This window comes from Elephas maximus, chromosome 23 (assembly GCF_024166365.1).
Source record: "Elephas maximus indicus isolate mEleMax1 chromosome 23, mEleMax1 primary haplotype, whole genome shotgun sequence".
Classification (NCBI taxonomy): Eukaryota; Metazoa; Chordata; class Mammalia; order Proboscidea; family Elephantidae; genus Elephas; species Elephas maximus.
In genome coordinates this window covers 36,448,250-36,475,853 of record NC_064841.1, presented here as the reverse complement: position 1 = coordinate 36,475,853, position 27,604 = coordinate 36,448,250, and the positions used below count along the sequence as shown (strand labels likewise).

General features: G+C 34.1%; 1 protein-coding gene across 3 annotated transcripts in view; it reads right to left on the bottom strand.

The window, feature by feature from the left end:
* BCHE (butyrylcholinesterase) overlaps positions 1-27,604 on the bottom strand; it is a 109,470-nt gene that overhangs the window by 19,599 nt on the left and 62,267 nt on the right. For 2 of the 3 annotated variants that reach the window (XM_049867312.1, XM_049867313.1), the window contains exon 3: positions 5,124-5,290. In XM_049867312.1, coding sequence (XP_049723269.1) covers positions 5,124-5,290 — 167 coding nt within the window. Of the gene's footprint in view, positions 1-5,123; positions 5,291-27,604 lie in introns of those variants that run through there. The other variant, XR_007515060.1, reaches the window with a different exon arrangement.

Genomic DNA, 27,604 nt, shown 5'->3' with positions numbered 1-27,604 from the left:
AACTACAAAGCAAATTGATCTACAACTCTTAGATGGTAAGTCTATAACCACTGTCATAAGTTATTTGGAGAGTGATGAAAGTGTCATAAGTTATTTATTTATTTTTGTTTTCCAATTCTAGCTAGCTCCACATCTTGTTTGGTGTAATCTGCATTAGAAACACTCAACAAGGCGTGGAGCTAGCTAGAATCCAGAAATCAACAAACAAAAAAAACTTAGGACACTTTCATCACTCTCCAAAATTGATAACAACTTAAGCAGTTATAGATTTACCACTGAGGAGATGTAGAACTATTTGTTTCGTAGTTAACAAAATACTGCAGTGTGCAATCATAAAAAGAGTATAGGTGCAGTCTTTGGGGTGTGTAGGGTTGAAAATCCAGCCTGATCACTTACTATGTAAGTGACATAGAGAAAATCCTAACTTCTTAAGTACTTAGGTGTGTCAACTGTGAATAGGGTTTACTGTGAAGAATATATGAGACCTTGTGTCCATTATGAACTCAAACACTATGCAATTATCAGGTGCTCCAAAAATGCATTCACTACCCCTGTTACAAATATTTTTTTGAGAAGTCCTGGTGGCATAGTGGTTAAGTGGTTGGCTGCTAACTGAAAGGCAGTTCAAACTTACTAGTCACTCTGCAGGAGAAAGATATGGCAGTCACATTCCAGTAAAGATCACAGCCTTGGAAACCCTATGGGAAAGTTCTACCTGTTTATAAGGTAGCTATGAATCGGAATCAACTAGATGGCAATGTTTTTATTTTTTTGTAATTACATGTATTTACTTCTAGCTTTGTTCTTTATTAGACCCACGAACAGCTGGATCAATATAAATAGTTCATAGCACACGTATTAACACAACTTTCTTGGGGACATTTGTTACCTTTGCTTTTCCTACATTATTGTCTTATTTTGAAAAAAAGGCAGGTTTTCATTCTTTGAATAAGAGTAATAAAAATAAAATATTTTTTTTTGTTCTGTTTTGCTACTTAAAAAGGAGGGAGAAATTTTTCACCAGATCTTAGTCTAATTTTTCAAGACTGAGGAGTAGGAGAAAAAGCAAGAGAAGTGAATTAACCCAAAATTCTTAATGAATACGAAGTTAGAAGGAGAGATTAAGCTGACATTGAACTGTATTGAGCTTTCTAATACATAACGCCATATTTCTTATTCATTAAAAATCTCTTCAGTCTCTTTTACTTATTTCCCTGTTTGCTGACCAGTTACTATAATTATCAGGGAATACATAATTCTTTCTGTATTGCCCTGCTATAATTTGAGGGTGGGGAGGCATGGTAGAGTGAACTACTATAAACTTAGGCTATGATCTGTGAAGACTTCAAGTACTAGACTCTTTTAAAATGAACAATATTCAATATGATTTATGAAGTTAACCAAAGCCTTGTGTTTGCTGGTTTTTTTAACTAAGAATGGAGAATTCAGACATAGTAAGACAGCAAAACCAGTTGGATATTTTTTTTTCTCCCAACTGCCTTTCCACTTTCTCAACTTTGGTTACCAGTCTTGCTAACTGATTAACAAATACAGCAGGTGATTCTCTAAAATGACCGATCCAAGGGGTAGCTCAGCTATTAAATGTGTATTTTGTCTTTTTTGGTTTTGGCAACCAACAAACTCCATGATTTATTCCAAAGCCAGAGAAGGAATTGCTGGATCTTTTTTTTTTTTTTTTCTTATTGGAATGACTTGAAAGTTAAGAATTTTTTGTTTGCTTGTCTAAAAAACTTATGCTCCTATTTTTTGTGGAAAAAATAAATATTGATATCTTGCTAATATTGAATGGTTCATTTCTACCCTTCCTTTTCTTGCTTTTTTTCAAATGATTATGAGGTATTGTGAAGTGATTTAGAAAATAGTGTTAGTATCATTATTCCCTGAACTTGAGAGTTGAGAATGTGACCCAGCAGAAGCTGGACTCACAAAGACACATCAACTGGGCCCTGAGATATAAAGACAACAGTTAGGATTATCTTGGAAAACATCTTTTAGGGAACATTTCACATAAACTGTTCAAATAGAACACAAAAGACTTTCCACTCTTATTTTTTTCTATTAGCATTTAGTGAATAGAAAATTTATTGGACCAATGAAAACTGTGTTGCTATCCTTACTGAAACCTGTACCAATGATTGTTAAGAAAGACAGTTCAAAATGTAGGACCAGTTTCTACCAATCTGTGAAAAGGTGAAGCTTTCAATGGTTTTGCCTATTTGGTAAGTTAATATATATAGGTCATTCTTTAATATTTCCATGGACTCGGGCAGACACGGCTGTGGCAGTATGCTTGTCTATTTTCCCATTACTGTCTATAAGTAATATTTCCTTGGACTTGGGCAAACATGGCTGTGGCAGCATGCTTCTCCACTTCCCATTTTTGCCTTTTTGAATATATTCCAAATAAAACTTTCTTTTTGCTTTACTATGTGATTTTTTCCCCCTACAACAGTAGTTACACTCCTAGTAAAAATCTGTATTTGATAATATTTGAAACAAATATTTGTAGACTTATTTTTTGCAGGTGAATGCAATAACGGCATAGTCATGTGCCAAAGTATAGCCTGAAAGTTAAGTGCTAGAATCTGTGTGTTTACACAAGCTTTAAGTGTCATTTTGAGAATATTCATTGCTCAAATGTAAAACACTGCTGAAGTGGTACTTGCAAAGTTTATTGGAATTCTATATGGAGTGAGGTAAACATTTCACCTTTTTAGAAAGCCAGGTAGAAGGTATTCTTTGAAATTTCCCTTTCTTTGAAAGCTTCCTTAAAAAATTATTAGTGGATTACTAATTTTACAACATTATTAATGTTACAACAATCATATCATGCATCTCCTTTATAATTTATGAAATATATTTAATATAATAAAATTCGAGGTGGAACTACTTGGAAAAACTAGTGCTAACATATAAAGATTATGTTTTTAAGACACATTGGATCTACTCCAGAGCATGATATTAAACCATAGTATGGTGTGGCTTGGAAACTCTATGGGGCAGTTCTACCCTGAACTATAGGGTCACTGTGAGTCAAAATCGACTCGATGGCAATGGGTTTATGGTGTGGTATTTCCACAGAGCTAAATCAGCTGCTAATAGAAGGGTTGGCAGTTCAAACCCACCTAATCACTCTGCAGAAAAAAGACCTAGCTGTTTGCTCCCATAAAGATTACAGCTTAGAAAACCCTACGGGACAGTTCTACTCTGTCTCATGGGGTCTCTATCTATGAGTCAGAAATTGACAGCACCTAACAACAAGAAGTATTATTCAAATTAGGAAGCTGCTCAGCACCATAAAAAAAGGAACAACTGGCCAAAAACCTAGGGGCTTGTTTAATTAACCTGTTTTATGGCAGTTGAGTATCCAGAGATAAGAGCTTTTTGAAATAATTCTTCAAATATTTCCATTATTCAAACTTCATTTTTATGATAAATAAATTGCAATAGATCACACGTGCATGAACCAAAATGACTTAGTTTGGCTTATAAATTGGTCATTTAAAATTGTCTCCCTTCTTGCTTATTTTTCCTCAGATTACGACCCTATTATTTTAAAATATTTTAAATAAAGATTAAGGATGTGTGATCTGTGGTATGTTAAATGATATCTCTTCAGGGCTCTTGGCAGATTCAGTGTGTTACTTCATTGTTATTCACACTCGGAGGACACAAGGGCAGCACTGTTGCTATGCCAAGGAGGCAGAAGCCCATCTTATGTCACAGAACATTTGCTAATACAGAGCACTGGTATACCAGAAATCTTTCTCAACTAGATGGAGTACATAATTATAATTTTGGTGAGTAATGTCTGATAATTAAAAGGCATATTAAACAATTAAATACCGCTCTGAATGCCCACATTTGCCTGAAACTAACCCACAACCTCTCTCAATAAAAAACTAAAAGCATCCATTATTTGTAATATCTAATAAATAGCCTGAAAATTACAGAGTGTTATAATGAACAAATGTCTAAAGGAATTGGTCAGCCATGTGTCTGATGCTTGAAAATTGATTACTTTTATTTGGGGAAAAATAAAATTAGAAAATAGGCTTGAGGAGCCAGATGGGTTATAAATTGCTGAGCATTTTAGAATCAGGCAATGATTTGGATACTTATGCCAATTTTCTCAGAAAAGATCAAAGTAAGATTATATATGTTTCATTAACTCAGGTAGATGAAAATATTGTCTTACGGATTTTGAAATAATCTGATAATCTAAACCAAATTTCCAGTACTTCCATACACATTTCTAAGCAATCACTTCCTGAGGGATTAGTTGACTAAATTACTGTCTGCTTAATATATTATGTAATGTAAATAAGTGTTTTTAGATAAGTATTTCAAAGTTCAGAATATTTAGAAATATCTGGATTTTTTAATACATGTAAATGTAGAAGTATTTTCCTCCTAAAAATCAAGGTTTCTACTTTTATCAAACTTTTTGAGTACTTGGCTTTATGTTCCATAAATTATGTTTATTTATATTTTTCATTTATCCATTAATTAATTCCACAAAGTTTGGCTGAGTAGCAGGTTGTTGTTGTTAGCTGCTGTTGAGTTGGCCCCAACTCGGGGCGATCCATGTATAATGGAACTAATTGGTACCTAGTCCTGCCCCAACCCCATTATCTGCTGGGGACCAGAACATTGTGATCCATAGGGTTTTCACTGGCAGATTTTCGAAAATAGATCACCAAGCCATTCTTTCTAATCCATCTTAGTCTGGAAGCTCCCTTGAAACCCCTTCACCATCATAAAAATGCTTCACCATCATAGCAACACACAAATCTGCATTAACAGACCGACGGTGGCTGTGTATGAGTTTCTCTATTAGATTTTACTCACCTCCAGAAGAAAATTTATATTTTAGTTTTCATTTAACTGCTAAGTGCTGTCCATATTGTAGGTCCTCAAAATATATCTAAAGTCATTTTAAAAAGTTGCTAAAAATAATGTCCTCATTGGAAACAAGTAACTGTAAACTTACAGATACATATACTAATTAACACCATCACCATGCCTTAGATTGTTTACCTTTCCCCTATTTTACATGGCCCATCATCAATTAATTAATCAAACAATAAGAAAACACACACCTGTCATTTCCAAGACCTTTGGAAAAAATAGTGTCCAGAATCGGCATTGTTGAGCTCGTAGTTTAGTGTATATTCTTGATGACTCAGTATTCAAGGTTAAATATTTTTGTTCAGTGCTTTTGAAGACTGGCCATCTTGTGCCATTGCTCTGGGTCCCATTTGGGTTTCTAAGTAAAAAGAAACATTATAATTCTATTAAAAATCTTGTTGGATAAAAAGAGTATTATTCTCTTAAACTGTTATCAAGGGCTTTAAAAAGTCAGAAAAAAAATGTTCATTTGTTTCGATGATGCCAAACATAAGAGAACTGGGTTGGTAGCTTGAAACATTATGTTAGTTAAAATGTAGGAATTAAAATTCAAAGAATTATTATCACATGCATTTATGTTTAACATACAGGGAGAGAAAATATTGTCTATTTCAATAATGCTAATGTTTTCTTCAAACTTAAGTATGCTTAAAATGGCAGTGTTGCAATGTTGCTCTGTTTCATCCTCTTCCCTTATTCTAGACCCAATCTTTTCACAGTGAACATTAATAGCAACTACTCACTCTACTCACTATCTCTTGCATCTGTTTCCTTCTATTTGTTCTTATCATTGCTGCCTGCTTATGGGACTTATTACATATCTCCTTATTATTTAATAACCTCATTACCCTAGAAACTGCCTTAAATCTCATGTTTAAGTTCATCTTACATTTTTTTCATATCTGTTCACTGCTTAAAAATCCTTCAATAAGCCCCACTGGGTTCAGATTAAGGCTAATGAGCAAAATGGTACCACCATATTTCCGAGCTTATTTTCAGATATTCTCTTCCAGTCTAGCTAACAGAAATTAGTGACAGTTCCCTAGTAATTCTCTCCTTTTTCTCACTTCCTTACCTTTGATCCAACTATTACTTCTGCTTTCAATTCGTTTATTCTTCAGCTTCATGGGACCAACCTCATTCAAAACCTTCATATTCTTTTTTTTTTTTTTGGGAGGGGGGTGGCGATATTTCCCATATCTTTAATTGTGATTTTAAAATCTACAAGCATTGACTATATTTTTTAGAGTTTTTGTTTTTTATTGTGCTTAAAGTGAAAGTTTACAATTCATGTCAGTTTCTCATACAAAAACTTATATAAATATTGTTATGTGACCCTAGGTGCTCTCCCTACAATGTGACAGCATACTCCCTCTCTCCACCTGTTTTTCTCATTTACCTTCAATCAGCTCCTGTCCGCCTCTGCCTTCTCATCTTGCCTCCACACAGGAGCTGCCCATGTGTCTACGTGAGCTATGAAGCATACTCTTCACCAGCATCATTTCACACCTTATAGTCCAGTCTAATCTTTTGGGTTAACAGAAAGTCCAGGGGCTATGACCTCTGGGGTCCCTCCAGTCTCAGTCAGAACATTAAGTCTGGTCTTTTTACTAGAATTGGAGGTCTGCATCCCACTTTTCTCCTGCTCCATCAGGGATTCTCTGTTGTGTTCCCTGTCAGGGCAGTCATTAGTGGTTGCCGGGTACCATCTAACCATCCAGTTCTTCTAGTCTTAAGCTGATGTGATCTCTGGCTTATGTGCTCCTTTCTCTTGGGCTCATATTTTCCTTGTGTCTTTGGTGTTCTTCATTCTCCTTTGCTCCAGGTGGATACATCCTAGATGGCCACTTGCTAGCTTTTAAGACCTCAGATGTCACTCACCAAAGTGGGATGCAGAATGTTTTCTTAATACACTTCGCCATGCCAATTGACCTAGATGTCCCCTGAAACTACAGTCCTCAGACCCCCACCCCTACTCTGTCCTTCAAAGTGTTTGGTTGTATTCAGGAAACTTCTTAGCTTTTGAATTAGTCCAGTTGTGCTGATTTCTTCTATATTGTGTGTTGTCCTTCCCTTCACCTAAAATAATTCTTGTCTACTAACTAATTAGTCAATACCCCTTTCCTTCTGTTTTTTAGAATTTTTTTTAGTTTTGAGTTCATTTTCTATACTATAAAACCTCACTGCTGTCCAGTCAATTCCTACTCATAGTGACCCTATAGGACAGAGTAGAACTGCCTCATAGGGTTGCCAAGGAGCACCTGGTGGATTCAAACTACTGATCTTATGGTTGGATGCTGAACTCTTAACCACTGTGCCACCACAGTTTCCGTCTATAGTACTCAATAATATATTATTCGTCTGACCTAGGTGATAATAATAATAATACACTATAGTACTCAATAATATATTATTACCTAGGTCAGACAAACAGAAACTCGACAATTGTTTTGAAAAGTGGCTGTAAGTAATCAGGTCACTGGAAATTCTATAGTTTTCTCTTTAGTACATTTTTATGTTATTATTATGAATCAATTGTTGTTGGTTATTATGAATCAGAGGTTAGACTACAGAAATAAAAATAAACATAGACAACCATATCTTCCCACAGGGAATTTGTAATCAAGAACATTCATGGAAACATTCATGAACTAATAATAAGTGGTTGGTTATTTTCAGATGCCATTGAATCAATTTTCAACTCATAGTGACCCCACGTGATTATTTAGTGACCCCACGTGATACAACAGAACTTCCACATAGGCTTTTCTTGGCTGTAATCTTTACAGAAGCTGATCACTAGATCTTACTCCCATGGAGCTGCTGTGTGGGTTCTTACTGCTAACCTTTTGGTTAGTGACTGAGTGCTGAACTGTTGTGCCAGCAAGGTACCATGACAATATAAAGTAGCCTAAACCAAATCTAAAGGACATGACACAAATTGTCAGAGGAAGGAGAAATCACTAAATCATTACAAGCTTGAAAGAAAATTACCTGAAAGTGTGGGATTCCAGTTGAAGTAAGAAGAGGGAATAGGGAAGTGAACCAGAAATTAAAGTCAGGAAAGCTCGGAAAAGAGAACTAAATTACCAGAGGCATAAATAATGAGTGTAGTTCTTAGTTCAAATAACTCTGGGAAAGCTAATTTTCTTGGCTTCTAGGACAGAAGAAGATGCTATTGAAGTTATACCTTTAGGATATTACTGTTATTACATTAGGACCTGACAGGCTAGGAAAATAGTTGAGACTTTAACTTGTAACTTGTAGGCATTAACTATTCTTGAGGGATTTTTTTGACTAAAGGACTTATTGTGAACATAATGTCATAAAAATATTGACCTGGAGGTAGTGTTTAGAATAATCAAGAAATCTATAATGTGGCAACAGGTACTTCTACAATAAATGAAACACTAAAGTGTTGAAGATAAGTAATTCATTCCCTTCTCTTAGATTCATTCTACCCTGAATGAAATCAAATAAGAAAAACTCCATTTTATCCTTTCTAGAGTTCAGAACACAAAAATATTTACTATCTGAATAACTTTTATAGATTACTACTGGGTAAACATTTGGCACTAGTGTTAATAGATATAATACATTTGTGTGTGTGTGTGCCAAAATCCTGTGCACTCAGAAGAGTTTTGGAAGAGAAGCAGGCATTCATTCAGCATAGTTATCTAGAGACAGATTTTGCCTTGAAGTATTTGTATCTAATAAACATCATAAATTAATGCTTTGTCAAGAAGCAGACATATTCAACCATGAATTCAGGAGCTTTAGAAATAAGTAGCTTCCTGATGGATTAGTTGATTTTGTGTAGGAATTGGATGATTTAATAAGGATTGTTAATGTCCAGAGCTATTCAAGCTAAACCAATATCATAACAGGATTGCAACCTCCTGATTTGGGATATTATTTGAGAGAAGCTATGAAGAAAATTTCTCCAGATTACAGATGGCATACTTGTCTAGGTGAATTATATAGTCTTTTTCCTTTTTTTTTTTTTTTGAAGCTTTAGAAGCTAACAAGTATAGCTGCTGGAGGCTGGATGGTAAACTAGGTGAACCATGGGTCTGATTTGGTACAGCGATTCTTATGCTCCTAAATTGCTCACTCTCCTTCTAATTCCATTCTAATCAACTTATGGAACCATTTTAACTGCACGTTCATTTCTGGCTTTTGAAAATCATGACTTAAACAGAGCTGACTTGTACTTGAGTTCAAGAGTAAAACACTAGTGGCACTGAAAGTGTTCATTTAGCAAACTTTGTCCTATGAAATAACTCATGGCATTCCAAATTGTAATTCAGAGATAACAAAATTCCTTTGCCTATTGATGTAAATATAGTTTTCAGAAAGTTCTTGAAATAACTATTGAAATGATGGTGCATTTTACTCCATAATTTGAGGAAATTTCCCAAGACTTGAAAACTTAACAAGAAATAGAATTCCCTTTCTATCTGTATCAGTTAAAAAACTGTGAAATACAACACATTTCCCAGATAATCAGAAACACTGTAAAATTATAATCTCAAAATTACAATGTAAAGTTAAACATCTTGTCTTTGCTATGTCTCAAAAACATTTTCTGTTCTTGTCACAAAATAAAGACTTCAAAGTGGTAATACCTAAAATTTTCCATGAAATAGAGACATCTATCCTCTAATTTTACTATCACATATTTTTTCTACTTTGTTGTATTCAAAAGTGGTCTAAAGATGATCCATTACACTTTTCCTTGAATTTAGGTATGAAATGTTCTAAGACACAGCTTATTTAACCAGACAAGGCAGAGATTGTTGTCTTAACATCTGTGTTACAGAAAATTATCTGCTTGTCATCATATTCAAACACAGATTTCATAACTCATTTTATGAACATATTAAAAAAAAAAAAAAAAGAAACCTCTTGCCGTAGAGTCGATTCCAACTCCTATAGGACAGAGCAGCACTTCCCTATAGGGTTTCCATGGAGCAGCTGGTGGATTTGAACTGCCAAACTTTTGGTTAGCATCTGAGCTCTTAACCACTTAAAATGCATTAATTGACTCAGGATGCCCTAATATGAAAAACTACTTTTCAATAGTCTCTATACATAAAGTTTTCTTTGGGTTACAGAATCCAAACCTTGCCTACCCATTCCTAACACAAGATCTTACTTACATATTTTAAAAGATCATTCTGATTGCGACCCTAGAAGAGACCATGGGTAGGAGAAGGAGACAGAGGGGCAGCCTGAATGAGGGAGACCAGTTAGTTACAGGGATAATTTAGGTAAGACATGATTGTTGCTTGGATCATGGAGGTAGTAGTAGAGATAAAGAGAAGTGGTCAGATCCTGAATATGTTTTGAAGGTAGAGTCCTTGTGTTTGGCCTATGGATTAGATATGGTGAGAAAAAGTAGAGTCAAGGATGACACCAAGGATTCTGATCTGAGACTCTGGAAAGATGAATGGAGTTGCCATTGCTGAGATGGCAAAGGCTGGAAAAGCAACATGTTTGGAGAACAATACCAAGATATCATCTCTGCACAGGTTAAATTTTAAATCCAAGTGGAGATGGTAAGCAAGCAGTTGGAATTTCGTTAGTAATCTTTATTTTACTAATGAAATCCCTCCATTCCAAATGGATTAATGAGCTCCTTCATATAGTCTTCTCCTACAGCACTGAAAATGTGACTCATTTTACACATTTCAATACAGATATGATATTTCAAAAACATACACATTGCAATAAATTAATTCATAGGCTATACAGTATCCTTTCCCTTCCAGACCTTAGCTTCTTCTTGTCTTTCTCTTGCCCTTCCATCTTTTCAGAAAGGCCCTCCTTGATAACCTAATTGAAGCAGCTAGCGTCTGTCTCCTCAGTATTTTATTTACTCTAATTGTCAATTTTCCTCCTCTCTCACTAGAGCATAAGCTCCATGCAAGAGATCATTTGTTTAACTTGTTTACTCCCCGGAACTATGCCTGGCTTATAGTATGTACAAAAGAAATATGAATCAAATAAATAAAAAACACCACAACTCATATTTTAAGTTATCCCTTTTCCCTTTAAATGTTCACATTTAAAAACTATACCTGAATATAAGATTGTATTTCACAGATGATAATTTCTCTATTTTCAAGGAAAATCAGTACTTTGAGCTAAATAATACAAAAGTTGACCTCAAATTTTTCTTAGGCCTTTATGACTTGCTATGGAAAAATGTTAACATGTGCCTCACATGTAAATTATTTTTATTTAATGTTTAAATGAAAATAAGATTATAATATTATTAACGGTCAGTATAAGGAATTTTTTTTCTATAAGGAATCATCAATAAAATAGCGTATAACTTGTACCTAAATGACTTACATTTAAAAATTGATATGTGCAGATATATGACCATAAGGAAAATATTAGAAACTAATTCATATAATATTTTAACGGAAAGAACACAAAATGGAAACCTTCACTGTTTTAGTTTCTTACTGCTGCTGTAAGAGGAATACCACACGCAAGTGGGTGTCTTTAATGAACAGATATTTCTTGCCTCACAGTTTAGAAGGCTCAAGTCTGAATCCAGGGCACCAGCTTTAGGGGAAGGCTCTCTCTGTCCACTCTGGTAGAAAATCCTTGTCTAGAAAGGCTTCTCTTCCTTGGGTCCTTGGAGATTTCCAGGTGGAGTCAACCTTTCCCCATTTGTTCCTCCTTTCTTCTGCGCTTCAACTGCTCCTATTATATCTCAAAAGTGATTGGTTTAAGACACACCTACACTGATCTAGCCTTATTAACATAACAAAGAAAACTCTATTCCCAGATGGGATTATACCCACATTTACAAGGGTTAGGATTTACAACACATATTTTTTGAGGATACAATTAAATCCTTAACATTCAGTTAATATCCTGATTAGTAGTGTTGTTGGCAAATGAAAATTTTCACAAGTTTGTTTCTGTTTTTTCTGACATGTTATATAAAGGACAGGCAAGCAGTGTTTACTTAGTAAGCAAAATTATTCTTCCTATCTAAGCATATGATGATGAACATAATTTCATAGCATAATCTGTTTTAGGAGAATGTGGAGACAAGGGAAAAAGTGACGCTAAATAGAGAGAACAGACTAAGTAGAATCCTGTTTCTTCCAAGATCATATTCTCTGCTCTGTTTTGCACACAGATAGTTCCTTAGCCTACATATGGGCATTAAATATATTTTATTGTAGTGTTTTGTTCCTTCTAGACAAACTTTCTAAGACTGTAATATACTGTATTTATAAATTTGACCAATTTCCATTACTGATTTTATTTAAGTGTTCTAAAATCTGTGCAAGCTTTAACACTGACCCAATGATAGCTTTATTAAATTTAATAAATTAATTGCAACGTTTATTCTTAATTATATAACCAACTAAAGTGAGTTTAATACTTACTGAATTCCATTAAGGAAACTTAGTATTCATTCATTAACACATTACCAATAATCCAGTCATTCTGTTTCTAATTTAATTTACAGCACAATGTCCTAGGTTGATTGATTTGTCTTTAAGAAACTTTTTATACGGAACTTCAAAGATGAATTTTTAAAGAAAAATGCAATAATTCAAATATTTTTTTCTTTGCACATATACACAAGCACACCCACACATTACTGTTTATCTGACTCATGTATATAAAATATTTAGGACACTAAGAAATAATTGAACAAATATTATTTATATAGAAAATCTAATTTATATCATAAAAGCACATTTTGCAATTCACTGTAAAATGTCAAATTATATAAATAATAATTATTTTGTAAATTTTAGAAAAATTACATCTTATTTATTTTTGCATGCTCAACACCTGTCATAATCCTGGGCAGAAAATATATGCTGCATAAATGCTTATTGAAATGAGAACTGACTAAATAGCCTTCAACTGTGGATATAAAAAAAACAGTTACTTTGGGTCAATTCAGTATCATTTATAATATATAAATTTTCACTGTACACCAAGATAAAAATTCACTTTATTCTCCTGTTTTAAGATTAAAAAAAAAAAAAAAGTCTTATAAATACTACTCTTCTAAGATTAAAGACTTGAAAAATTACATTGACTTTGAAGATGAACTCATGTGCGCCTAAGCAGTAATGCATTTGACCTCAATGTTCTACATCAGCTGATTTAGGAGGAACAATACGCATACGTTTCTTTCAAACTTACTCACAAACTCAAACTTAACTCTTATCCAAGGCTTACGTATGTCCTCCATCTTGACTCACTATAGTTTGTTAGAATGGTTTTAATGACTGTATTCCCTCTGGACGTAAGGAGGGCAATAAAATTAGCTACTGAAGCAAAATGTGGTATAAAATAAACAGGTTCTGCATAGAAAAAAATTTTTATAGGTGGATTATTTGAAATTTAGTTTATACTTATTTAATTATAATGTAATAGTATACCTTAGACACTTTCAGTCCTTTAGAAATTTACTGGTGATGACTTCTTGGATTTGAATATACTGTGCAGAGTCCATGATCAAATTGGTTACTAATTTTTTAATTATTTCATCATTCATAACTAATAGAGCTACATTCTCAGCTTTACAGAGAAATAGATTTCATAAGGAACACGGGCTTTCATGAGACATGAGAAAGACAGAGATGAGGGTGTGATGGGAAAGAGAGACAGACAGACAGATAGAGAGAGAGGTTCCCCAAGAAAATATATAACCTACACTATCTTGTTATCTAGTTTGAGCAAAAACAAAATACATGAATGGACAAAAATTCTAGGGAAGGAAAAAAAAAAAAGGGAGGGGGTAGAAAGATTTCTTTTCACTCAGTACTAAAAAAGAGGAGCAAATTAGATTTCAGTTCAACAAATACCAGTATGAAGATGAGTTATATTTAGTCGCACATCTTCTAACCTTAAGAATAATTAGTAACTGTAGTAACTGGATGCATGCAGAATGTGGGATGAGATTCTAGCCTAGCAATAAGCAAAGACCAATTATGATATAATATTACTAGATACATGCTATGAAAGTGGATGCCTGGTAAGCTAGAAAGAAATACCAGGTTTAAATAATGATAAAAACAATTGAAGCTGAATACTTCATATATGATATAAATCATTGAGTGTTCCCTGATATCAAGAACCTTGTCTTCCTCTAATCATGTTTTTTTGTTTTTGTTTTTTTTAATTACCAGCATCTAACAAAGAGCTTGACATAGTGTGTCAATTTATGTTGTTGAACTCAATTATACTTAAGGGACAAAAAAAGGAGTAAAAAATGCCAAAATACACTCATACATGCGCTGCTGTTTTTAATTCAACTGAAAATCTTCCAACACATTATTGTCACCTTTGCTCAGATGTAGTTTTTTTTTTTTCCCCCCTAGATTTATAACTGGAAAGCAAGTACCCATTTTAAAACACATTTTCTACCTTTTGTGAGAACATTTAAATCTTAATTAGTACCTAAAAGAGGTTTATGTATTTAACCTACTTTCCTAAATACTTCAGTAATGTAGTTGGACAGAGTCATGAAAACAAACTGATTTCCAGTGCACCGTTTTCCTTTAGCAGTTAAACTGCACTGCACATCTTCAGTTATTCATCAGCTGAAAGGGCAAAGGGTTGCCAGACAAAAGCTCTCTAAGATCTTTACTATACCATTGGTGTGATGAATAAACAAAGCTTTCATGGTCTGGAAGATTATTCTTTCTTCTTGCCTCTGCACTGCTTGGACACAAGGGTTTGCTTAATTAGCTGGAGAGTTAAAGAATACCAGGCAATATTTAGCCTCCTCTAGCTCTTCAGAAAATGAACTGGGTTGAATCAATTTATAGAGAGGCAAAACCTTGTCTTTATTTCCTCCTTCCCTCCCTCCCTCCCACCTTTCCTTCCTCCTTACCTTTCCTCTTTTCCTTCCTTAGTCTAGCAAGTGCATCCAGTTGCCTTGCCTAATGTCTAAGTGTGAAGGTGTATAATATTTGTACCTATTTTTGTTTTCCATTGACAGCAGAGCAACTGATATCATTTGGATGCAATAATGTGAATCCTAAAAAGGCTATAGCCCAGTGGTCTGCAAAAAGTTCAAATACACATTCGCGTAACTGCACTAGAGCATTTGTTTAATAAGGGGCAGATTTAGCATTAGTTATGAATAAGGAAGAAAAATCCCAGACTTGAGCCAAATTGGCTCCTCTTTTGAGTCTTCCAAATTCTCTTCTTCATGTCAGTTTGATCTAGTCTGCGTCATAAAGTTAATGACAGCAAGCCCATAGTTTCAGGAAAAAGCCTAGTAAATGCCAAGAAAAAGACCGAGAAACTTAGTTTTATAGCAGCATATAGAAGTCTTGTAACAGCTTGATTTTAAGGAACGACTTGAACATTAGAAAGGACATGGGAATCAGTTGCTCTAAGAAAATCATACAAAACCTTAATTACTGAGATTTAAAAATTTTAGAGTAGCTTGAGCATAACAAATGATTCTTCTCAAATCCAAATCTATTATCTGTATATCACTATTCACTGGAGTTCCCTATATCCAACTAATCACATCCATTAGACTGCAACCTCCTGAAGGGCAGAGAGCATATGTTTTCCTCACCCTTGTAGCCTAGCAAGTGTAAGGGCTCAATAAAATCTGCTTGGTAGAAGTTTTACGTTTCTGAGGACTTTCTTAAATAGGTTAGCTATTAAATGCTTGATTAGAGAAAATCTTTAAATAGTTTGTGATTATAAATTGCAGCCCCCTCTCTAAATGAAAGCTCTAAGTTTTTTTTTTTTTTAATTTTTATCTCTTCTAAACAATTGGAGGAGATCACAGTTAATGATATTTTGAGGTTATTTGGGGACTGTTTCAGGGATACATGAATATGTAAGAACAAAATATTTATTGGAAACTTAATATGTATCAGACAACAGTCTAAGCATTTTTTCCCAAGTATAGTGACACATTTCCTCTTGACAACAATTCTCTGAAGGAAGTAATGCAATTACCCTAATTTTATAGATGATAAATTGAAGTATAGAGAGATCTAGTAGCTTGCCCAAGATCATCCAACAATAGTGAATGATTTAGACTTTCAACTCATAAAGGGTGAATTTAGTGCCCTCAAAGCCCAAAATTCCAAAGGCATAACTATTCTATGTTCACGGTCTCAACTAGGCACATCAATATGAATATTCAAAGGTGTATGTTATTGTTTCATAACAAAAAACACTCTTGCTACACAGTTTCTTGAAAACTGGATTACATAGTCGCATACAAATGTGACTATGTAATGAGTAATACAATATATTATTTTCAATAATAGAATCTGGAATAATACACTTTTTAGCATAACATTTATGCCTGTAACTGATTAATTTCTCTCCTTATTTATCCATTCCTTATTTAAGAAGCATATCCTATTATCTTACAGTATACTTAGTAAACTTAGATAAACAGAATATTTTTCCCATTTTAAGTTGAAATGTTGTATCTCCCCTCCCCCCGTTTTATTTGAAGTCTTTACAAAAATCCAAACCCAGTTATTAAAGTTTGTTCTCTCTATGTAGTTTTGTGGAAATTTCCAAATGGCACAGACCCCATTCTAGAATCATGAGAGCTTAGCATTGCCTTACATATTCTTCATGCTTCTAGAGAAGCTATTTGCCTATTTCGGTTGAACTTCCTTTCTTAAGCTATTACACCTGCCTAGTATTGATGAATCATTCATTAAATTTAAAGCAAATGTTTGAAAGTATTGAGCCCAGGTTACTGTTATGTATAAATATACACAATATCCAATGTGCAAAAAAAAAAAATAATATGATGAATATATTGCAAACTAATATTTTTAAATACCTATGAATATTTTATTATATGTGTATTATATATATAATAAAATATATACGTTAGAGATTGTTTCTAGGGAATGTAAGGTGAAAGAAACAAATACCCTATGCTAAAAAAGTACACTGAAAATAATTACACTATTTTTAGAGAAAACTGTTAGCACAACAAACATTTTAAGTATGGGGTATTGCAATAAATATGTGTACATAAAAAAAAAGTATCCAAACAAACTGTATTTCTAACCGTTATAATGGTGATGTATACAAACTAATTTTACTGTATTTTAGTGATCAACTTTTGATAATTTAACTACTAATTAGGGAAAAACTTTGACCCATAATATTATGTCTACATCAACATTGGAGATAGGTAATGTTTGATACCAAACCCCACTGCATTTGTTACCTATCAAATAGAATGCCATGTTGTTTTTCAATATTTATTCTATTTTGGCCTTGGTTAATCATTTCTGAATTAAAAATTATTCTATCTTTATTGTGTGTTATTTGAAAACTTTTATTATGTCCAATTCAAGTTTTCAATTATTCCTCATTGAAACATCCTATTTTATTATCATATAATTAAAATATTTTATAATCATAGACTTTATATGCCTAAATTGTTTCTGTTAACTCTTTCCTGGACATTTTCCCTGGATTTTCTGTTACTTAAATGCTTTATTATTATTATTTTACTTAATAAAAGCTAAATACTATACCCTTAACTAAAGTTAAGGTTTCATTGAAGTAATATTGTCCAATTCTTGATTCAGTATTTTATTCTTTCCAGAGTATCTTCATAAAGCTCTTATAGCTTCTATTTGCTCACTTTCCATCACGGATTGTATATTACTTTCCAGACAAGGCCATTCCGACCCCTGATAACTTTATTCATTACTTAATGCTAGCTGATAAAACAGACCTGTATTCAGGCCATGTAGAATCTGGGAACTAGGGCTATTATTATTTTTTTTCCAAAAAAAAAGTCTCTTTTACACTAAGATTAAAAATTGTCTGTCTATAAATTTTACCCAGAGGTTGCCTGCTTTGTCGCAACATAGGATGTATTTAAACTTTCTTCAATGGTTTGTACTTGAAACTATCAAGTATATTTGACCATCTCACTTTTGTCCTCAAGAATAAAATTATTATCTTGTAAGACAATGCGGTTTTTTGTATCTCGAGATATAATACATGATGGCAAAAACTGAACTGATTTTTTCAGGAAGGTATTTTGTATTTGTTTTTTAAAAAAGTTATTGCCTACCCTGTGCCAGAAATTTATCTATGGACAATGGATATGGCAGCGAACAGGACTGATAAGTCTCCCAATCTCAGAAATTCATCAATTTAATGGGTAGAGATAGACAATAAATAAATTAATTAGTAAATATATAAATTTAATTTTTTTTTTTTTTTTTATTGCCCGTGGAGGGGAAAAAAAAAAAGGAAAACCGAGTATCTTCAAAGAGCGTGTGGTAATTTGGAACTGGCTGCTGAGTCATAGTGAAGAGTTATTGAAAGCAAACCTTCCTTCCTGCCTGCTTTTTAGCCAAAGCTTCCTGGCCTTTACCTAGAAAAAGAAACATGAGAAGTATGAACAGAGTGGACTTTACAGCTCTCACTGATGCTAAATACAGCTCAGGCAATTCCTTCCAGACTCTTCTCTCGTGACAGTGATGAATGTGACTCCCAAATGACTTGCTAATTGTAGCTAAGTCACAGGATTTTATTTATGTCCAAGGCAGATGAGCCATAATAAAAACAACAAAAATAATTATTTTACACTGAAGAATATTATTTAATAACTAGTGAATTTAAAGTAGCATTCCTTGGAAAATCTCTCTAAAATTTTTAGGGAAATACCTATCTGAGGCAATGCTTAAGAATCAAAAGTAGCATTTCTTTTAAATTTTATACTTAGTATTTTGATTAGAATTGCAGAAATATTTATATTTTTAGAATCAGATATATTTTCAATATTTTATATAAAAACATAATTATGATATATAAAAACCTATTTTATTTTTTCTTAGAAATTAGGACTCTTAAAATGTCATGTATCTGAGGAGTGGGATGAAAGTGTATTTACTGCATAGTGAATGGCAGCTTTATAAGAAGATGAGGAGTATTCCTGACAATATATTCACCTTATTTTTAAAGTATTTTTCTGATACCTATGAGCTCTAAAGTGCTATATTAAGTAGCATGATTTAAAAACAATTTTAAAATCAACAAACGGACATAGGAAAAGTATTCATTAAAATCTTGATAGGTGTGTGACTTTACACAATTTGCCTAAACTTTACAATCATCAGTTCCTTTATTTGTAAAATAGAGCTATTAATGCATTTTACATAGGGTGCCTAGAAAGCATACATGCCTTTACCTATGTAGAATGTTTGCAATCATGCCTGGGTCATAATAAAAAGTTATGATAATGATGAAGAAGATGAAGAGAAAGATAAGGACAACGATGATGGTGACAAGAGTAAAGACTGAAGACATTACTGAATCACTGAAGCCATTCTAGCTGCTGCTTGTACCCTTTCCACAATAGAATACATATTACTCACCAGACAAGTTTTCCCAATAAACATATGGTGTTGGTTTTATTAAAGAAATAAAGACACCAAGGGATTAATTAACTTGACTAATATGTGACAAAGATAGGATTCAAAATCCAGGCTGTTTTCCTCTAAAGGCCATTGTCTTTCTGCTGCATTCTAGTATGTTGGAAGTTCAATTAGAAAGCAAAAAAATTTTCCAGGGAGAAATTAATATTTTTTATGTGTTCCTTATGTGTCTAGATTTTCAAATTCTAAGATTACATCTTTTAAAAATATTTTAATTTAAAAAATCATCATCCCAATGCTTTTGTAGAAAGCACATTCAGACATGTGTTTACCAGTAATTAATATCATATGTACACTGATAAGAAAGCTGCCCGAGAAATAGCTTTTAATTAAAAATAATATCTTTTTATGCTTTATTTCACTGGCTACTTACTTATTGTCATTTTCTCTTAATATTGTTAACCTTTTTGTGTGTGTGTTTGTGTATGTATATGTTGTATACGTTTTAGATATGTTTTTGCTTCCTATGCTATTAATTAGTGATTCTCAAAGGAAAGGGAAATAAAACTGAGGGAAAAGTTATGGTGTTATATAAGGAGACACATCTATTTAGGGAGTTGTACCAGAATTATTTGCAGAACTTTTTAATACTACACAAGACCTACTAGAGATTTTGATGAAGAAATATGATTTGTAAAATTGAGATGATCTCTATATTTCAAATCACTGTCATTGTGATCCAATATTCCAGAAGCAAGTAAAACTTTGCTATTCAAATGTTTGTAATAAATAAAAAACAGAACTACCATTCAGAGTCTGAGTTACCAAGGTATAGCCTTGGCCCCAATTCATTTCTGCTTTTATTTGCTAACTTAGCTAACGTATCCATTCTTACAATTTTTTCTCACATACAGTGAACGCCCATATGTCCCCCTATATCCTTTTATCCATAACACCTTACTGGGCTCTAGTCTTGAAATGCTAGCCACTGCTTACACTCCTATATATAGTATTCTGCTTTTTACTTCAACTCTATGGATGTGCATTATATTTAACACTCAGTAATAGAATTCTCTTCTTCCACACAGAAGGTCCAGGTTCGATTCCTGAAAAATTCACCTCAAGTGAGGCTACCACCTGTGTGTCAGTGGAAGCTTCCATGTTGCTATAATGCTGTACAGGCTAGAGTGGAGCTTCCAGACTAAGACATACTAGGAAGCAAGGCCTGGCAATCTATTTGCAAAAAATCAGCCGGTGAAAACTCTATGGATCTCAACATTTAGATCCCGTGGTAAACAGGGTTGCCTTGAATCTGGGCTGACACAATGGCAGCTAACAACAAGAACATTGTCCCTCCTGCACAAAAGCGTAAGCCTTCTGTGTTCGCCATTTCAATTAATATCCACCAACTTACTTTCAGTATCACATTACTCCTGGGGAGCTGTGTGATACATGATTTGGAATCACAGGCTTTGCAACCAGCCACTGGTACTAGACGCCAATTGAAATTCCATGAAGTTATTAAATTTCTCACAGTCTGTGTATACACACATTTTTTATAAGTGATATCAAGAAGACATATTTGGCTGGGATAGAGTGAGCAGGGAAAAAAGTCTAGCAGAGGTATGCAAAGAACATGTCATGTAGATCATTAGAGATAATGAAAAGGAATTTGAGTTTTATTCTAAGTAAAATGAGAAATCACTGGAGAGTTACTATTGAGCCAGGGATAAAAGATGACTTACATTTTGAAAAGATCACTCCAGCTACAGTGTGGAGAATAAACTGTAGATAGGCAAAAAAAAAAAAAAAAAGAATGGCCATTGTATATTGTAAAAGATATGTTGGTGGCTTAGACGAGACCAGTAACTATAGAGACAATGAGATCCAGGTTATTCTAAAGATCTAGCTGATAGGATTTGCTAATGTAGAATGGAGAAAGTTACTACTCAAAGATATCTAAGGTTTGGGTTTTGAGCAATATGTAAATTAAGTAGACATTGATAGAGATATAAATGGAATTTATGAGCATATATGTATGGTGTTTAACACCATGGGACTAGATGAGATCACCTAGGGAAGAATATATGAAAAGGAAAGGGAAAGAAATCTAAGAACTGAGCTCTGGGGAGCTTTAGAAGTGAGGAAGATGAGAAAAATCAATTAAATAAGTCATCCACTTAGCTAGTCAAGAACTCTTCTTTGACTATCTGCTACGTGACATAATAGGGACATAATAGGGATATAGCTGAGGACAAAATAACAATTTCCGTCCTCCTAGATTTTACATTCTATGAGAAAGAGATGATGAATAAAATAAATTGGCTAAAGGATACATGCTAAAGGCAGCAAAAAAGTGGAAAAAGGAAATTTAAAAACGTGTGTTATTGTTAATTGTTGTTAGGTGCTATCGCATACGTTCTGACTCATGGCGACACTATGTATAACAGACCAAAACACTTCCTGGTCCTGCTCCATCCTCACAATCGCTTTTATGCTTGAGTCTATTGTTGCACCCACTGTGTCAATCCCTTTCATTGGTGGTCTTCCTCTTTTTTGAAGACCTTCTACTTTACCAAGCATGATGTCCTTCTCCAGGGACTGGTCCCTTCTGATAACATGTCCAAAGTATGTGAGACAAAGTCTCCCCATCCTTGCTCCTGTGGAGCATTCTAGCTGTTTAATTCTTCCAAGACAGTTTTTGTTTGTTCTTCTGGCAGTCCATGATATATTCAATATTCTTCACCAATGTCATAATTCAAAGGCATTAATTCTTCTTCATTCTTCCTTATTCATTGTCCAACTTTCACATGCATATGAGGTGATTGAAAATACCATGGTGTGGGTCAGGCCTACTTTAGTCTTTAAAGTGACATATTTGCTTTTTAAAACTTTAAAGAGGTCCTTTGCAGCAGATTCACCCACTGCAATACATCATTTGATTTCTTGACTGCTTCTTCCATGGGCATTGATTGTGGATCTAAGTAAAATGAAATCCTTGACAACTTCTATTTTTTTCTCCATTTCTCATGATTCTGCTTATTGGTCCAGTTATGGGGATTTTTATCTTCTTTATGTTGAGGAGAAATCCACTGAAGGCTGTAGTCTTTGATCTTCATCAGTATGTGCTTCACATCCTCTTCCTTTTTAATAAGCAAGTTTGTGTCATCAGCATAACAAAGGTTGTTATTGAGTCTTCCTCCAATCCTAATGCCACATTCTTCTTCATATAATCCAGTTTCTTGGATTATTTGCTCAGCATACAGATTCAGTAAGTATGATGAAAGGAGACAACCCTGGTGCACCTTTCCTGACTTTAAACCATGCAGCATCCTCTTGTTCTGTTCCAACGACTGTCTTTTAGTTAATGTACAGTTTCCTCATGAGCACAATGAAGTGTTCTGGAATTCCCATTCTTCACAATGTTATCCATAGTTTGTAATGATCCACATAGTTCAATGCCTTTGCATAGTCAACAAAACACAGGTTATTTGTCTGGTATTCTCTGCTTTCAGCCAGGATCAATCTGATATCAGCAATGATATCTCTCCTAATACATCCTCCTCTGAACCCAGCTTGAATGTTTGGCATTTCCCTGTAGATGTACTGCTGCGGCCACTTTTGAATGATCTTCAGCAATATTTTACTTGTGTGTGATATTAATGGTATTGTCTGATAATTTCTGCATTCTGTTGGATCTCTTCTCTTTGGAATGAATACAAATACAGATCTCTTCCAGTCGGTTGGCCAGGTAGCTGTCTTCCAAATTTCTTGGCATAGATGTGTGAACGCTTCCAGCACTGCATTTGTTTGTTGAAATATCTCAATTGGTATTTCATCAATTCCTGGAGCCTTGTTTTTCACCAATGCCTTCAATGCAACTTGGACTTCTTCCTTTGGTACCATCAATTATTGATCATATGCTATCTCCTGAAATGATTGAACATCGATCATTTCATTTTGGTACAGTGACTCTCTGTACCCTTCTGTATTCCTTCTGTCTTCTTTTGATGTTTCCTGGGTCATTTAATATTTTCCTTTTAGCATCATTCAATATTGTCACTCTAGGCTGGAATTTTTTTCATTTATTTTAGCTTGAGAAATTCTGAGTAAGTGCTTCCCTTTTGGTTTTCTAACTCCAGGTCTTTGCATAAATCAGTATCATACTTTACATTGTCTTCTCGAGCCACCCTTTGGAATCTTCTGTTCAGTTATTTTACTTCATCAATTCTTCCTTTTGCTTTAGCTACTAGACATTCAGAAACAAGTCTCTCCCAATTTCTATTTTGATCTTTTCTTTCTTTCTTGTCTTTTTAATGATCTCTTGACTTCTACATGTATGATGTTCTTGATCCCATTTTACAACCAGTCTGGTCTTAGGTCATCAGTGTTCAATGAGTTAAATCTATTCTTGAGATGGTCTCTAAATTCATGTGGGATGTACTCAGGGTCATATTTTGGCACCTATGAACTTGTTCTAATTTTCTTCAGCTTCAACTTGAACTTCCACATGAGCAATTGATGGTCTGTTCTGCAGTCAGTCCCTGGCCTCGTTCTGACTGATGATATTGAGTTTCTCCATTGTATCTTTCCACAGATGCAGTCAATTTGATTACTTTGTATTCCATTTGGTGAGGTCCACATGTATAGTTGCCATTTATGTTGTTGAAAATGGTACTTGCAACGAATAAGTCATTGGTCTTACAAAATTCTATCACGTGGTCTGTCATTTCTAGTACTGAGGCCATATTTTCCCACTACTGAGCCTTCTTCTGTGTTTCCAACTTTCACATTCCAATTGTCAGTAATTATCAATGCATCTTTATTCTATGTTTGATCAATTTCAAACTGCAGAAGTTGGTAAAAATCTTCAATTCCTTCATCTTTGACCTTAGTAGTTGGTGCATAAATTTGAATAGCAGTCCTATTAACTGACCTTCCTTGCAGGTGTATGTATATTATTTTATTACTGACAGTGTTGTCCTTCAGGATAGATCTTAAAATATTCTTTTTGACAATGAACGAGATGCCATTCCTCTTCAATTTGTCATTCCTGGCATAGTGGACCATATGATTGTCTGGTTCAAAATGGCCAATACCAGTCCATTTCAGGTCACTAATGCCTAGGATAGTGATCTTTATGCATTCCATTTCATTTTTGATTACTTCCAATTTTCCTAGTTTCATACTTCTTTGTACCTTCCACATTCCAATTATTAATGGATATTTGCAGCTGTTTCTTCTCATTTTGAGTCATGCCACATCAGCAAATTGTCTCAAAAGCCTGATTCCATTTATATCATTAAGGTCGGCTCTACTTTGAGGAGGCAGCTCTTCCCCAGTCATATTTTGAGTGCTTTTCAACTTAAGGGGCTCATCTTCCAGCCCAATTTTAGATAATGTTCCACTGCTATTCATAAGGTTTTCACTGGCCAGTGTTTTCAGTAATAGACTGCCAGGCCCTGATTTCTAGTCTGTGTTAATCTGGAAATGCCATTGAAACCTGTCCACCATAGGTGACCCTGCTAGTATCCAAAATACTGGTGTTATAGCTTCCAGCAGCACAGCAACAGGCAAGCTGCCACAATATGACAGACTGGCAGATGAGTGGTAGTTTATGTGTGTAAGAAGTTGATAAAGTTGTTAAGGTGGCCATGGAAAATTTCATTGAGAGGGTGACTCTTGAATAACCTGAAGAAAAAAAAATACTCATGTAAATATCTGGAGAAAGGGGCAAAGAGAGCAGCAAGTGAAAAGTGTCATAGGCCTGGTATGGGAAGGTGTTTAGTATGTTCAAGGTACAGCAAAGAAATGAGTATGGCTGCAGTGAATGAAGTGGAGATGGAAAGGGCAGAGGAGATGAACTCAGAGAGATGATACAGATTACTTAGGAGGCCTGTAATTCATTATAAAAGTTTTATTTTACTCTGAGTGAGAAGAAAACAACTGAAGGATTTTGAACAAAGAAGTAATATGACCTGACATATTTTCATATACCTGTTGGCTGGTGTGATGAAAACGACCAAAATTGAGAAACACAGAAAACAGAGACCAAACAGAAGACTAGCATGAAAACACAGGTGAGAGATGATGGTTGTTTAAAACCAACTGGTAGCAGTGGAAGGGGCACAAGTGGTTAAATTCATACCAGAAATGCATTCTCAAAGGAACTTGGAAACACAAGACTATGTATCTTAGTGGCATAAAATGTTTTGTTATAATATCTAACTTGATGCTTGCACATATATATATATAAATATATATATATATATATAAATATGTACATATATATGTAGATGGATATTTTTCTCTTCACATGATTCTGGAAGATATAATAAACAGGACAGATGAATGACATCAATAACCTAAATGGCTAGAAACAAAGGCAGTTTTTCTGTCCTTCTCTGCAACTTTTCTACATTTCTTTTTGACAAACTTATTTTTATTGCCTACAGAAATAGTACAAATTTCATGTTTTCTAATTTTCTATCCACTCCTTCTTAGTCTGATATTTAGAATCTTTTGCTCTTCTTTTACATTAACACTGAGGATTGTTAGACATCCTAGACCTTTACACTTCTCACTCTATATGAAATCTCTTAATGATCACAACCAATTTAATGGATTAAATTGCCAACTATACCCAAATTCCTACTCAACCTCTCCCCTTGAATGTTACACAGACACTAACTCAATACATTTACCCAGAACTGAACTCATCAACTTAAACTCATAAGCTTGTTGCTTTAACGTGTCCCTAATTCTGTAAATGTCTCTAGCTAGTCAAGTCAGAAAACTTAGCAACATTAGTTGATATCCCATTTCGTCTTACACATTATTCATATCTATATAAGTAATCACAAAATCTTAAAAGACTATATATATACTATACTGAACATCAAATCCATATTCAGCCTTGTCTTTTCATTTACTTTGTTTTTTGGCTTTAACTGATGTCTCGTTGATCCTGATTGATCTCGTTGATCAACTTCAGTCTTTTCAAGTGGCAGCCTTTGTATATACATCTACCCAAGTGCTCATTAGAATCTCCAAAACATTATTTATCCCTCCTCCCTTGAAATAATTTGAGGCAGATTCTTTCATACTTCCCAGTCTAGCCCATTATTGTCAATGCTCTGGATCATTGCAGCCCGTCTCCAAATTCTTCTTCCTGTTACCTTTCTTGTTCCCTTCTCAGCCACCCTGTACTCTGCAGACAGGACATCTTTCTAAAATCCAAATTTGGTATCATTCTTCCCTGACTCAAACAAATAGTGTTTCCACATGGCACCCTTGGGATGTAATCCAAAACTAGAATGGTTTACAAATTCATGAGCTCATTTCTTTAGTTCTGCAGTCTCTCCAGAATCCTGTCTCCCCACACCTGCTTTCTCATTCTTTCACGCTTGCTCTTGCAGTCTTGCTTACCTCTGGGTCTTTTTATATACAATTTCATTTTCCCAGAGCACTCTTTATCTCTTTGAGAAAGGATTTTGTAAATGCCTAGGACTGGATTAGAAGTTCTCCTATATTTTATTCCACAGATGTCTGTATTTAACCATGTTTTAGTCTTTATCTTGTTGTATAACAAATTGCTTATTTGTGAGTGTTAAACTCTTTGGTAGTAGGTTTGCATATGATTCTGCACTATATTCCTATTGACTCCACAGCATCTAGCACAAAGCCTAACACATATTGATGCTCAATAAACATTTGTTTAATAAATGCAGTTTTAAAATATTATAGAGTTGTTAGGCAAAATTTAATATAAAGCATTTGAAATCTTTTATAATCATCATTTATGTTCATAAATCTGGGGTAAAACAAAGAGGGACTAGAACCAGATGCCCAAATAATGGTATAATCACATCTTTATGATAATAATTAGGTAGTTTATTTTAATCTGTCTGAATAATAGTAAAAAAAAAAAAAGATGAAATATCATTCTGATTATTTTAATGACCAAATTGGGCCCTATTCATGGCTGAGCTGATTGATTATGCAAACTCCAGTTGTTAAATTAGAGAGAGAAAAAATAGCTTGGCTAGAATTCTGCAATCTATAGAAACAACTATAAATAATGATGCCATGTCCTTGGGAGGAGATCTTAAATAAATAATACCTTTTTTTTTTTTTTTGATCAGCAGCTATGACCAATCAAATTTTCCTTAACAGTCATTACTTTTCTTGGGGTCAGGGGGAGATGTGGGGGAGTGGAGAAGAAAACTCAAGTAGTACATAGTTTTTATTTATTTCTTATTTTTTGAGCTAAACGA